This window comes from Taudactylus pleione, unplaced genomic scaffold (genome assembly GCF_031769625.1).
Source record: "Taudactylus pleione unplaced genomic scaffold, aTauple2 ptg000171l, whole genome shotgun sequence".
Lineage (NCBI taxonomy): Eukaryota > Metazoa > Chordata > Amphibia > Anura > Myobatrachidae > Taudactylus > Taudactylus pleione.
This window is the reverse complement of record NW_028284573.1, coordinates 316,501-331,009: the sequence shown is the minus strand read 5'-3', so window position 1 is coordinate 331,009 and position 14,509 is coordinate 316,501. Positions and strand designations below refer to the sequence as shown.

The 14,509-nt window shown below is 49.4% G+C and overlaps 1 protein-coding gene across 1 annotated transcript in view; it reads left to right on the top strand.

Annotated features, from left to right (window-relative positions):
- The first annotated feature begins 4,329 nt into the window (after positions 1–4,329).
- YY1 (YY1 transcription factor) overlaps positions 4,330–14,509 on the top strand; it is a 30,375-nt gene continuing 20,195 nt past the window's right edge. Inside the window, exon 1 of the mRNA XM_088475383.1 lies at positions 4,330–5,168. Coding sequence (XP_088331509.1) covers positions 4,580–5,168 — 589 coding nt within the window. The 5' untranslated portion in view covers positions 4,330–4,579. The remainder of the gene's footprint in view (positions 5,169–14,509) is intronic.

The window sequence follows — 14,509 nt, the reverse complement described above, 5'->3', positions numbered from 1 at the left end:
AAATGGACTCCTTATTCAACACGTCGCACCTGGAGGACACAAGGTCTATGAATTAGGGGCAGAAAACATCACCACCAAAACCTTTGTAAGAGATGTGTTAAGCAGTGGGTGGGCCCGTGTGCTTACAGGCACGCAATCGGCGATTGTTGCGCACATGCATCGCAGTGCGAGTGTGCAAACTAGCCACTGCGCTCGGCACTGCGATCGCAGAATATACGCAGACCCATGGCAGAGTGACAGGATGTGCCATTTGGCAGTGATAGGGGGGGGGGTGGTCGGGTGAACGCAGGTGTGCCAGTGCATTTCAACGCCGTTGCATGGGCGTGTATAAATTAGCCACTGCGATACCAGACTCCATCTGAGGTCTCACAGCGTGCGCTGAAGTACGCAAATTCCTGAGTAATGTCTGGGCTTCCCTAACTGTCCGATGTTACCGATTGTTTCTCTAAACTATACGGATGTGAGCAAGTGGGCGTCCTTATGTCAGACTGCGATCGCTATGCGAATGCAAACATTTAAATAACGCTGATATTAGCAACGCAGTTGCGTGCATATAAGCAGAATAGCGATCCGTAGTGAATCAGGCCCTCTGGCTCAGTTCCAGTGGCTTCACCATTTCCTGTGCCAGCTCCTTGTTTTCCAAACACATCGGCGGTAACATGGCACTGCCACCTCCAGGGTCACAGGGGATCAGTCTGTGCTATGGGCCTGTGTGCACAGCCTGCACCCATTACAGATATGTCTCTGCTTTGTAATATAAAACAGTAAAATGGCATGCCAACGCTGAAAACAAGAACGTTCTCAGATGACAATGAATTAACAATGCCCATATTTATCAACGAGTGATAGTCTTGTTATCATTTGTCACTAATCTTAAATGCTGCTCCAACCAATCAGCTCCTGTCATTTTTCAAACACATGACAGTTGAGGGGCCTATCCATTAGCAGATAAATTGAACGACTGAACGATATATTGTTCAATTTACCTGTAAATGGATAGGCCCTGAACGATTATAGATGCGCACTCCCGCGGCCGATAAATTTTATCTTTCATCTCTCCAACATGTTGGTCAATTATTGCATATCGCTGCCAGATATTAGAAATATCTGGGAGTTTATATGCGGTAAACGACATTAACAGCAGCTAGAAAGCGCTGGAGAGAAAAAACTCCACTCCCCGAACGATGTCATGCAATATCGTTCATCTTTTGCAAAAGTCTGTCATCATCGTTCAGCACAGCCACCGGAGTTTTCAATAGACATTTTTTGTCTTTCATCGTTCAGAAAAACATTTGCTAATAGGCCCCTTACGGATCTGACTGGGTGGCGCACCATTTAAGATTATTAACCAGTCATAGGATAAGATTATCATTCGCTGATAAATCTGGGCCTCAGTTTTAGGGCTCAATCCTATTAGGTGCGAATTGCGAGTTTGTTTCTTGAAACTCGCACTCTTCGCAGCGAAGCACGCTCCTGAGAATGTTCCAATCCAATTAAAAATGCCTATTCGCACTACTCGCAGCGGAGGGGTGCGAATTGACTGCCAAATGAGATTTGCGAGAAATGCATGAAAATGTGGGGAGATCATCCTTTCATTAGCAGGACCATATAGAAGGCTGTTTGTGGGCAGTAGGAAGTTACTGCAGGTTTTTAAATGTTGTCAAATGGCTGTTTTTTTGGGGGTTTTTGAATGCAAGAAAATTATAATAAACTCAAGACGAATTAAACAAAAAATACAAAAAACAAGTAGGAAAAAGGGTGATTTTGGGGTACTTTGAGGGCACCTTGAAAAATGTAAATAAAATTATAAAAACAATTATTTTTCAACTAAAAAATTATTGTAATTACATTCGGAGTGCCTAAACTAACAAAAAAAAGTAGATTTTGGGGTAATTTGTGGACACAATTTTTTTTTTTACCCCAAAAAATGACATGTAATTATTATAGGACCAATTAAGCTTATTGGAAGGTTCAAAATGCCTAATTAGTCATTATGGGCGGTGTCCATGGGGTTCAGCACAGTGGACCTGATTCAGAGGCGCTCGCAAAAAGCAAGCGCTCGCTCTGAATCAGGGAGGGCGTTTGTTTTTTTTAGTTGCGACCTCTTGGCCGCTCGCATAGCTGTGGGTTACCACCCACAGCTTATGCGAGCGGCCAGGTGATGGTGGCGATGGTCAAGCCCATCGGGCTTGCGACGAGACCCTTGCGGACCCAGTGGACTTCCTGCACCCCCCCTGCGCCGCCTGAAAATAGCAACCCGCACCTAATAGGATTGACCCCATAGTATTGTCTGCAGATAGAATTCATTTTTTTACATAATGACACTGTGGCTGGCTATAAGGCCACTGTAGACGGCTATAAGAACACTGGCAGATCCCCTCTTTCCCTCTGTCATCTCAATGCATGCTGAGAGCTCGTGTCTGGAAGCCATACTAATTTTCCCTCCAGAGAGATTTTGAAAAAGAGATGACTTGCTAAAAATAAAAAACACTATGGGATCAATCCAATTAGGTGCCGTAAAAACGGTGGCAAGGGCATTGAACTTCGCCCCTCTCTCAGCCCGATCTCACACATTTTTGTACACAGCCCAAGTTATTTCCGCCGCGAGTAACTCACACCTAATTGGACTAAGCCCCGTGTAAGTGGGATTGCTGCTTTAAGTTGAAGTACATGTTCAGATCAGTGACAAATTTGGCCTCAGGCCCAGCCCGCACACATGCACCAAAAGAGTAGCTATGCCGTCATTATTCAGCCGCATTTACCAACACGGGCTGCCTGCATTAAGCTACATTAAAAATTATGCTTTTAACACGCATTTTATTTTTACGCAACTCAAATGCATGCCAACAAATGAGAAAATTCAAAAATCTTTGTGCCGAAAGAAACTGTACAGGTTATCGTTACTTGCGCTGCAATTTCTGAACACATCAATACAGGTGAAAACCTCCAACCAAATGCCTCTGAAAGATCAGGGTGTGGGAGCCTCGTTCACGTCATCGCATTCACCAGCATCGCAGAGACTGGTATCACAGCCATACCCGGCAGCACATCGCATGGCATCAAATGACATCGGTGAACGCGATTTGCCATTCCGGAACCCAAATCGCATTCATCTACACTGATCTACACTGCACGTTTTGTCTAGTACCTCATAGAGGTGCACAGGTAAAAAGATTCGGGGGATACTGTAATTCAGCAATTGACATCCACCATCAATGTTTAGCAAACATCAATGGTTTGGTTCCGATGTTTTCCGCTGATGGCAGAGTTCCGGTGATGGCATAGCGACACGTTTCTTTTCCTCAAACACTCACAATCCTGCCCTCTGCCTTAGCCCACTGCCATCATACGGCCGCCCCCCCGATTGTGCAATCCATAGATGGTATCCTGTCATAAATGGAAGGAGCCGATGGCGCCATCGACGGTGAACCATTCAACGCCCCATCCCTACCATCACAGCTCCAGAGCTGGTCCAAGAGGGGAGGGGCCCCGTGTCCAGTCTCCGACTTTGTCCTCTCCTCTCCCTAGCTGGCGCATATACGCAGACCTCCAGGAAAATTTACGCAGGTGCCATTTTCCCGGTCGATTTTTCTTCTGCGCATGCCCAAATCTTGGATAACGCGGTGATTACAGCGCATGTGGCAGGGAGGGAAGTATATACTGTGTGTGCAGTGTGTGCCCACCTTCACTGGACCGGTTCTAATCCCGACGCTGGAAGGCCGGCACCAGCGAAGAGCCCAACAGTGATTTTGGTAAATACTAACTAACCTAACCCCCCTTTAGGGGTGCCTAACTCCAACCTCACCACCAAGTGCCAAACCCTAGCCTCCCCTCGGGGGGTGCCTAATCCTAACCCCCCCCCCTTCCCCTAGACTAACCCTCCAGGGGAAGCCCCTACCCCTCCCGCAACTGTCCGCCCCCGGCTTACCTTTAGGTTAAAGGACAGGCGTCGAAATCTCGACACCAGTCATTAGACCCCTGCCGGGATTAGACAGTCGGGAAGCCGGCGGTCGGCATTTCCACCGTCAGCTTCCTGACTGCATCCCCCTGGACCCTTGTGTACCGCAACAACCTGCAAACCATGGCAAAGACGCCCATGGCTGGCGCGTCCTGTTGCGAATCGTGATGCATAGCCCCCTCCCCTGTCAGTAAATTGACTGACAGCTGCTTCCATGATGGCTTGCCAGAGCCACAGATCCATTCCTGTCAGCAGCCAGGGAGGAAGAAGTGTGAAGGAAGCACCAGCACCACCACCAGCACCATAGCAGCCAGCGACCACGTGACTCGCCAGGCCGGGCCCCACCCAACTCCTCCCTCTGCCCTGAGCCAGGATGCCGCCCGCCGCCTCCTCCTCCCCGCGCGGCCGTTGAAATGTCTGCTCTCGCGAGATGACGCCGGAGCGGAGAGCGGCGGCGGCGAGATTTGCTGGCCGGAGTCGGGATTTGCGTTGAACGAGGAGGAATAATAATAAATAAATAATAATAAATAAGGACCGGAGGCGGCGGCGGCGGCCCGCTGCACCGGGGGAGGGGGTGGGAGGAGGCGGACGGACGGTCGGTAGACGCCAGTCCCCCGCACCATGGCATCGGGCGACACGCTCTACATCGCCGCCGACGGCTCGGAGATGCCGGCCGAGCTGGTGGAGCTGCACGAGATCGAGGTGGAGTCCATCCCGGTGGAGACCATCGAGACCACGGTGGTGGGCGGCTGCGGGGAGGACGATGAGGACGACGAGGAGGAGGAGGACGACGACCCCCAGCACCCGCACCACCACCCGCACCACCACCAGCCCATGATCGCGCTGCAGCCGCTGGACCCGGACGACCCCAGCCACGTCCACCACCACCAGGAGGTGATCCTGGTGCAGACCCGGGAGGAGGTGGTGGGCGGCGACGACTCCGACCTGCGGGCGGACGACGGCTACGAGGACCAGATCCTCATCCCGGTGCCGGCCCCGGCCGGGGAGGACGAGTACATCGAGCAGACGCTGGTGACGGTGGCCGGGAAGAGCTCGGGCGGCAGCCGCGGCAGGAAGGGCGGCAGCGGGAAGCGCAGCGGCAAGAAGAGCTACCTGAGCGGGGCCGAGGCCGGCGCCAGGAAATGGGAGCAGAAGCAGGTGCAGATCAAGACCCTGGAGGGGGAGTTCTCCGTCACCATGTGGGCATCAGGTGAGACCCCCGGGGGGAAGCTGCGGGCGGGCGAGGCCGGGGCCCGGGGAGTGAGGCCGCGCTCCCAGCTGTCTGTCGCTGGGCGCCGCCATGTTCGTTCGATGCTCCTCCAGTATGGCGGCCCGAATAAACATGGCGGTGCGGGGCCGGGGGAAGATGGCGGCCGAACATGGCGGCGGCGGCTGGGGCGGGAGCGAGTGAGGGGGGTTAGAGGCTGCGGGCCCGGGGACTAGGCCGCAATGGCGCACTTGGGGGAGAAGCGGCGGGTGGGGGAGGGGCGGCTGCAACCGCCATGGCCGTGTCCCTCACACTCTCTCCCGCCTGGACCCCCAGTCTCTGCCCGCTGGCTGGGGTGATGCCGGGGGCCCAGCTGTGTATTGTGTGTGTCATACAGGGATGTGTAACAGCAGCTATTGCCGGGGGATGTATGTATGTGTGTGTGTGTGTATATGTGTATATATATATATATATCTCACACACACACACACACACACACACACACCTGGTCATTACAGCAGCGTCAGGGTACATTGTGTATTGGTGATGTGCAGTATATGCTGTCAGTGTGATCTATATGTATAAGTATATAGGACATGACATCTGGTTATTATAGCAATGTGTCCTGTTAGGCTGAGTTACTGTATATTGTGGACGTGCTGTGTGTGTATGTGTGTATATGTGTATATATACGCACAGGAGTGTCCTATTATGCCGGCCATACACCGATATTGAAACGTCACGATGTGTTGTACGATTTCCCTTGAAATTCTCCATATGATGTGTACGATTGATCGTTACGATCATACGATACGGATGCTAATGTGTATCACATTGTACACAATAGATCGCATGCTTACGGTTTTGCCGTAAGATCTACGATCCAGCTATAAGATGGCGGGGACGCACATTAGCATTGTAAATATACAAAATCAACACACGCTGTGCACAATTGATCGTTACGATTGATCAAAATCGTGCAATTAATCGCACCGTGTATGGGCTGCTTTAGGCTGTGTATTGGGGGATATACTCTGTCAGCATATAGGGGGCGATTCAAATGATTTTTTGGTCGTGATAATTAATGAGCGCCCAGTTTGCTATTCAATTGTTGTGATTAATTATCACCGTCTTTGCTGATTGAGACAAGGTTTAGCCGTGTAAAACGTCTAAACCTGTCTTAATTTCTGGTTAGGGCGCGCTATCTGCGGTTAGCGCGCCCTAACAAGGGTGTTTCAGACACTTTTCTGCTCTCACCCACCTGAGTGCGTGCAGAAATGCCTGCACCGGCGGCTATCGCGTCCTGACAGAGCAACAATTGAATTGCTCTGTCGGGCGTCTTAAAAAATAAAATAAAAAAAAATCCGCCAGCAGAATATTTGAATCACCCCCGTTGATTCTGTTATACATGTGTAATGATGACATCACATACTGTATAATACACCATTATAAATTGGTGTGGATATTATAATATTGGGGATACATGAATGACCTGTGTGCGACCTGTAGTCTTCTCTATATGGGCACAAGTGCGTCTTAATTTTAAGTAGGGTCAGGATTTGCAGACTGCTCCCATTGTATAGGGGGCACTGGTTGGGTACAGGGGGAGGCAGTAGGCGGTATTGCCTGAGCTGTGTATGTACAGAGGAATGGGGACTTGTGTAGGGCTTGAGGAAGGCTCCCATTGTATAGGGGGTACAGGGGGGGGGGGGGTCAGTAAGCTGGATTACCAGAGCTGTGTATAGTGTATGTACAGAAGGAATGGGAACTTATGTGTATGGCTTAAGAGAGTGCTCCCAATGTATAAAGGGCACTGGATGGGTACAGGGGGAGGCATCCGCTTACCTGAGCTGTGTATGGTGTCTGTACAGAGGGAATGGGGATTGTGTGTAGTTGGTTGTGTCTGTTACTGGTGGGTTGTGAAGCATAAGGTATGACTATAGAGGACGGAGGCATCCTCTGTAACGGTGTAGGCAGGAATATTAGTCGTGTTTCAGCATGTCACAATTTCTATATTAGTCAGGATTAGCACACATCAAAATGTAATAGTTTGTACTTGGATTGTTATGAATATAATTCTATTTTTAATGTGTATGTTGAGGGGACATTCTGGTCTCGTAGAACAGACCTGTTTATGGGGGCGATTCAATTCAGTGGGAGTTGAATAGTGCCGGGAAGTTGGCCCCGGAGCTATTAAATTTAGCAAGCTCTTTAGTCCGACACAAGTGGGAGAATGCCGGCTCTCGCAGCATAACCTAGGTTTAGTCGCAAGAACCGTCATTCTCCAACTAAAGTGCCGGCCGTGAGGCTGTTAATTTAGTCCGATTTTTCTCCTGAGGGAGCGAGAAGAAATTTATTTAGTCAACCTAACAGCACGCTGAATTGAATAGCTCTGGGAGCTCCCTACCGGCACTATCAACAGCACGTTGAATTGAATCGGCCCGTTTTTGCTGTTTATTGTTCATTCTTGTGGTTTTGTTCTTCTTACCGATCAATGGGGGCGATTAAATTCAGCGCAATGTGAATAGCACCGGAAAGGAGTTCCCTGAGCTATTCTATTGACTGCGCTGTTAAGTCAGACTACCAGAGTTCTGCTCGCACCCTCTTGAGGTGCAGGCAGAAATCCGACTTAAGTGCCAACCACGGTGCTGTATTCCAGCTTAGCGCAACGCTAACAGTGTCGCGGCTGGCACTTAAGTTGGAGAATGACTGTCACTGCGCCTAAACAGGTGCGGTAACCAGCATCTACCGACTAATTGCAGGACATGATGGGGACAATTGAATTATTTATGGGAACCCCTTCCAGGCGCTATTCACATCGCGCTGCATTGAGTGTCACTTTATTTGTCTATCTGTAGGAAGAAAGTGTTGCCCTATTTTATCAGCAAGTAGTGTAACAGATTTCTCTTTACTGGTCACATGGAGCCGGTATACACCTGTATAGCTAGAAGCGTTGTCATTTGGATAAACCATGCATTATATGAATTTCTATTCTAATCAACACTTGTAGATACCTTGGGGCTGTTGGGGAATAACTGGGTGGGAGCGGGGGCTGTCCGCATGTACGGTAAAGTTTTTAGCGAGGGTGTGTTAAGGAATTGTGAGCTATGTAGAGTTGTGCGTATGTGCAATGATCTTATACACCATAAATAGGGCTGTGCCACTGAACACTGATAATGGCAGCTTTGAAACAACGCATGTGGATAGTGACGCTCCGGTCGCTGAGACGCGTACGGGCGAGTAGTATGTATTCCCGTGCACATAATGCAGGAACAATACAGCCAACTTGCATTCACTCTCTATGCAGAAATAATGACTAATGTTGGTGCTGTAAGATTGTATTTGTGTTTTTGTAGGATTTGTGTCTCTAATACCCCCTTTCAGACATACAACCTGGGAAATTTCCTGCTCAGAGTCGGGAATTTCTCCTGTGCAAATTCCCGGGTATTTGGTCAAGACCCCCCTTTCACACTACAGTGTCTACCCGGGAAATTCCCAGGTAGACCCCTTTCAGACAAGAGCAGGGTTTTTCTGCTTACCTGCCTCTTCTCTGCCGTCTGCTCCTCCCAGCCTATCCCCTCTCTGGCTGATGATGATCATTCAGCAGCCAAAAGCCGGCCAATCGTAATGCAGTTTTTTTTTTTTATTATTATTATTATTATTATTTTTTTAACATTTATTTTAATTCCCTGGTGGTCCAGCGGGAGTGCGGGCGTCCCACTGTGGCACAGCCGGCCGGTGCTGGGGGTGGGGAGCAGCAGCGCTGAGCGTCCTAAAGGACGCTCCACGCTGTCAGCTCAAACAAAGCTGCAGCGCTGAGCATCATATAGGACACTCTGCGCTGTCAGTTCAAAGCAGCAGCGCTGAGCGTCCTATAGGACGCTCCGTGCTGTCAGCTGCGTGCAAAAGCTGCTTGATGCTGCCCGGGAGTAGTAAATTCTCGGGTAGCACCATTCAGACAGAAGCAGGGTAATTTCCCGGGACTTAAGTCCCGGGAAAAACCCTGGTTGATTGCAGGGGCGGCTACCTGGGAACATTTATTCTAGGGATACTGTAACAGTGATCACTCTAGGTCCGGCGCCTGGCAGGGCGCCAGACCTAGAGAAAGGCACTTCTGCCTGTGTCTGAAAAGGGGTGTGACTGATGAAAAGGAGGCGTGTCTTTGATGCGTTCCCATTTCGTCACTCTTGGGGGCGTGTCTGGGACTTATGGACATGCCGGGCGGCTCCATGCGCTGCGGTCAGTGTGAATGGATGACGGGCGCATGCTGCAATGCCATTTTCCCCACCCGCGGGACACTGCGGCCCACGGGAGGGGACAGAACCCTCAGGGTGCTTTCTACCCTTAAGAAATAGGGCAGGGTGTGGCGCCCTGCTGAAAAAGCCTAACGGGAACGCTACTGTAATGCCCCTTTTAGATTAAATGGTGGATCATACCTGGGATTTTGAACACTGGTCCAACCCGGCTGAGACCCCTTTCAGACAGGCAGCTTATTCCCAGGTCGGCCACGTTGGTGCACTCCCAGCGCTCGGAGATGAGATTATCTCCAAGTTCCTGCTCCTCCTATGCTGTACATGGGTCCTGGCTCGGATGACCTAGGTTACCCATTGACACTGAGCCGCAACCCGGTTATATCCAGGGTTCAACCCTTCTAACTACCTGAGTTGAAATGCTCGACCCAGGTTTTTTTTAATGGATCTTCTCAGACTAAGCAATATCCCAGGTTCATGTGCAATAACCTGGGATTTTGCTGCTAGTCTGAAAGTCCAGGTTAGGGCACCCCAAAACCAGGACTTATCTCCCAGTGCTGCTTTCCTCCTCAGGAAGGGGCGAGAGCAGAAATACCGGAGCTGGTGGCTGTTTGCGCCCTAATGGAGCTACACTTAGATTGTTCCGTCTGGCTCCCGGCACTGACCGCCACCCGAGAAAACATTTAAATCGCTCCCAGTAATAGGTGGACAATACTCTATTTGTAGAGACTTTCTGCCTTCGCTCTTCTAATAATGCTTATTTCCATATTGGATTGATTACACTCACATCTGTGAAGGTTTTAGTTGCTCCTCTGTATCACATAGTATTTTGGTTTAAAAAGTTTTCCTTTCTATGTAACTTGTTTGCAGAAGATGCATTTTTACTGCAAGTTTGTACTGTGGCAAGTGAGATTCAGGGAATGCCTGTGTACTGTGTTCTTTGGTTGCTGTTCCTCATGACACTACAAATTGGCACCTAAGGCAACTCCATCTGTACTTTTTGACGCTCCAACTGTGATTGCAAGATTAACACTCATTTGAAGAGTTCCGACAAAGTAAAATGGGACTATGCCTGGACATATCCAAAAGTAAGGCGTCATCAATTCAGTAATTTAAATATGTGAAGTAAACCAATGTTTTGAGGATGATGTTGTATATCTTTAGTTGCTAGTATCGTAGCTTTGGCCAGCAATAATTGCTGGGAACGTCATACAACAGACATCAGCTTGTACAATACAAATGGCTTTCCCAGCAGCAAGTGCTGCCATCTAGAGCCGGTTTCTGGTGCAACAGTGGACAATAAAACTGATTACAGAGCCTCCTTGCTTTTTTTATATTTTTTAACCACACTCTCAGCTAAGATTTGTCTAGCCTTATGCTGATTATTTAATGCATTTTTGCTCCCACAACTTTCGATGGTCTTTACCCAGGTTTTGACACATTGGCCCTGATTCAGAGCCATATCTGCTCCTTTATGCCAATGCCACGACCAATTCTCTTCATGCTCAGGCACCCACTTGCAGCGGCGTTAATGTGTTGTTGCGTCTTTACTTCCAGCATCAGCCAACAGTGTGCATTGCTTCTAATGTCTCCATCACTGTGTTACCACGGGAAACGGTCGGGAAGTTGATGGATGGAATCCCGACCGCCGGCTTCCTGACTGTATAATCCCGGCAAGGGTTAAATGACAGGCGTCGAAATCCAGACGCCTGTCATTTTCCCTACGCCTGGAGCCTTACACCCGGTTTACCGATCGTAGGTAAGCCGGGCGCGGACAAGAGGGGGAGGGTTTGGTTTAGGGTTCCCGGGGGGAACTTGGGGTTAGACAACCCCCCCCCCCTTCCTCGGGAGATTAGGTTTAGGTTAGGGACCCCCAGGGTGAGGTTAGGGATAGGTACCTCCCTGGGGGACTTGGGTTTAGGTGGCGGTGAAGGGAGGATTAGGGTTAGGCACTTGGGGAGGTTAAGCACCTCTAAGGGAGGGTTAGGGGGTAGAATAGCTTAGAGCATACTTACCTGGGGACGATCGGGATTTTCAGTGCTGCCGGGATGCCGCTGTCTGGATTTGAACCACCGGCCGTGTGGTAAATCCTACTGAATACGTTACCACAAACCTGAATGCTCAGAAACCTACTGGTGTTACACAAAGGTGCTCACACTTCCTGATGGTCACAGTGGCCCAGACAGGTCCAGGTGGATAAGTAGCGCCTAGTGGCCTTTAGATTTAGTTGTGCTCAAATTATTGTCCTCCTTAGTGAGTGCAGTCTCTTTGGAGTGTTGGGAATGGAAGCTGGACTGAAGGCTGTCTGTGTGACGTGACTATTTTGGAGACTCTAAAAAGACCCATTGTGGGGCATGGGAGATCGTCCGGTAATTGGAGGAAGAGTATTGGCCAGAAGAGGAGTAAAAGCCACATGCTTGGATAATGATGGGATTATACCAATGGGGCAATGGGTACCGATGTTGGTGTGGGCTGGTATGAGCACATTGGAGGGCATATTGCCAGTTGGAGCAGTACTAGTGTGGGAGGTGATGGAGAGAGTACACCTGGTCTCCATGTGTGATGAGCAGGTGCCAGAGTCTGTGGGAGAGGAGCGATGCAGTTTATTGCTCGGGGGAAGAGATTATTGGTTCATGTCAGCCAACTGTACAATGTAAATCTTTCATTTATTGTGTAACAAACGCTATGGGGGCCATTCAAGTGTTTTATAGGGCGCCTAAACTAATGGACACCCGACAGCAATTCAATTGTTGCTCCGTTCGGGTGCAAATAGCCGTGAGAGCAGATATTTGTGATAAGTCCTTGGTGTGAGCGGGCTAACCAAGACTTTAGACGTTTTACTTGGCTAGACCCGGTCTAATTGAGCTGGACATGTGCATTAATTAATGGGTGCCCAAAAACACTTGAATTGCTACATCGAGCGCCCATTAAGTAGCACGGTGAAAAAAAACAATTGAATCTCTTCCATCAAGCACGGAAATGAATGGTGCAAGTTATATTAGTTCCATGTAGCATACAAGTTAGGAAAACTGTAAAGGCCCCTACACACGGAACGACATTGATAACGATTTGACGCATCAGAACGACAAATCGGCAATATCGTTCCGTGTATGCACTATATCGTGCATTCCGCACCCTCCTGGAGTCGTCGGCCGCATCGCCTGATCTTTTGTACATGCAGAAAGATAGGCGATGTGGCTGACAATCCCATGTAGCGCTATGTGACGGGGGCTGGCATATCGATCTGTCGGTCCTGGGATCATGGGTCGCATCGGCGAGTACACATCATACAGTGTGTACCCACCTTAAGTCTAAAGCATATGTGCTCTGTCTTATATTACCGTTTCTTTCCACCATAAGGCTGAGTGGCCATGACACTTCTATGCTTACACATAGCGATCCCGCTAGGCTGATTTAGCGGGGCACTTCGCCCTGCCCTATTTCCAAAGGGCACAAAGCACACTGCCCTCCGGCGTGGCGTCCCGCTGAAACAGCCTGCGGGCTTAGTCCCCATCCATGGGTCGCAGTATCCCGAGAGTGAAGAAGACTGCGGTTTAGCGGGCACTGCCGGTGAATGGATGCCGGGCACATGCGCTCGGCATAAATTCACACTGATAGCAGCATTTGGGGGCAGACTGGCATGTCTGTAAGTGCTGGGCATGCCCCCAAAAGTGACGAAAAGTGGGTGCGTCTTGAAGACCAGCCCCCTTTTTCGGGCAGTTGTGCCCTATTTCTAGGTCCGGCGCCCTGCCCAGCGCCAGACCTAGGACTGGATGCATCAATGAGAAAAATGTGGTCAAACCCCCAAAATGTGGGTATGACCACATTTCTCATATGCACCAATCCTCGGTGTGAGATGCCCTCTGGGGCTTGGTTGTGGTGGGTAACTCCATCTTACTGATGGCATTACCCATAGAAGCCTGTGGGCTTCTCTCCACGGAATGCGGAGAGAGTGATCCAATCGGATCCCTCCAAGCACCCACCACGGCGCAGACGGACCCTGGGGGCTTCTGGGTCATAGACCCGGAAGCCCCTCCACCGCAAAGGGACGCTCTTACCGACAGAGCAGTCCTTTGCAGTGATCGTCATGCATACCGGCGTTACCAACGCCAGCATGCATGCGAAGATCGGCAGAATTCTTCGCGAGTGCGATGCGTCATGCATCCCACCCCTAGGGGCCTATGTATCAAAGTTTGATGAGAGAGAAAATTGTGAGAGAAAAAGTATTAACCAATCAGCACCTGTCATTTTTCAAACACAGCCTATAAAATGTAAGTTAGAAGCTGATTGGTTGGTGAGTTATAACTCACATCTAGCTTTGATACACTGGCCCACTAGAGTGAACACTATATACATAATGCACAATAGACAGGGCCTGGGTTTATATTGCAGATGTGTAGAGGTAAAACTAATCTCTTCCATTTGTCATTTCCTCCAAGGTAAAAGGAGGCACTTTATTTATTTTATTTATATTTAAAGTATAAAACTTGTTTCGCTCTTAAGAAATCAGTTTGCTGCCCTCACCAATTTTCAAACCTACGTTATTAGTAATCCCCATACATGGCCAGAGGGCCCCCTTCTTTCTATAGGAAGATGACGCACTTCAAAGGTGCTGCTTTTTGCGATTGTTACACAATTTGTTTAGGTCGGAGAAGGACAAGTGCAGGATTCTGTGGCGACTTTAACTTGTGCACTGGTGGTGGCGGCACAGTGGTGAAACTTGAGGCATCAATATTTATTGTCTCTTCTCCCTGGAACGCCGTTTCCCTAGACAACGCAGCAGAAATGCATATACCTTAGGACGTTATGGGGCAGTGACAGGACAATGGCAGTGTGGACTTTTACACAGATTCCACAGTGAGATGAGTTGATGGAGCCTCACCGGACAACTTCTATGTTAGGTATAGTGGTCTATTAGGCTGTACGAAGACCTATTCATTAATGAGCAAAGATGATCCAGCACCTCATTTAATTATTATTCGCTAAAACGCATTAAAGGGGTCCTCCACCTAAATAACCCCTGCAGTGCTGGTGGGCACTGTAGTGCCCATCGTCTTATCCCCCGCCCTGATGACCTTGTAACATGTACAGATC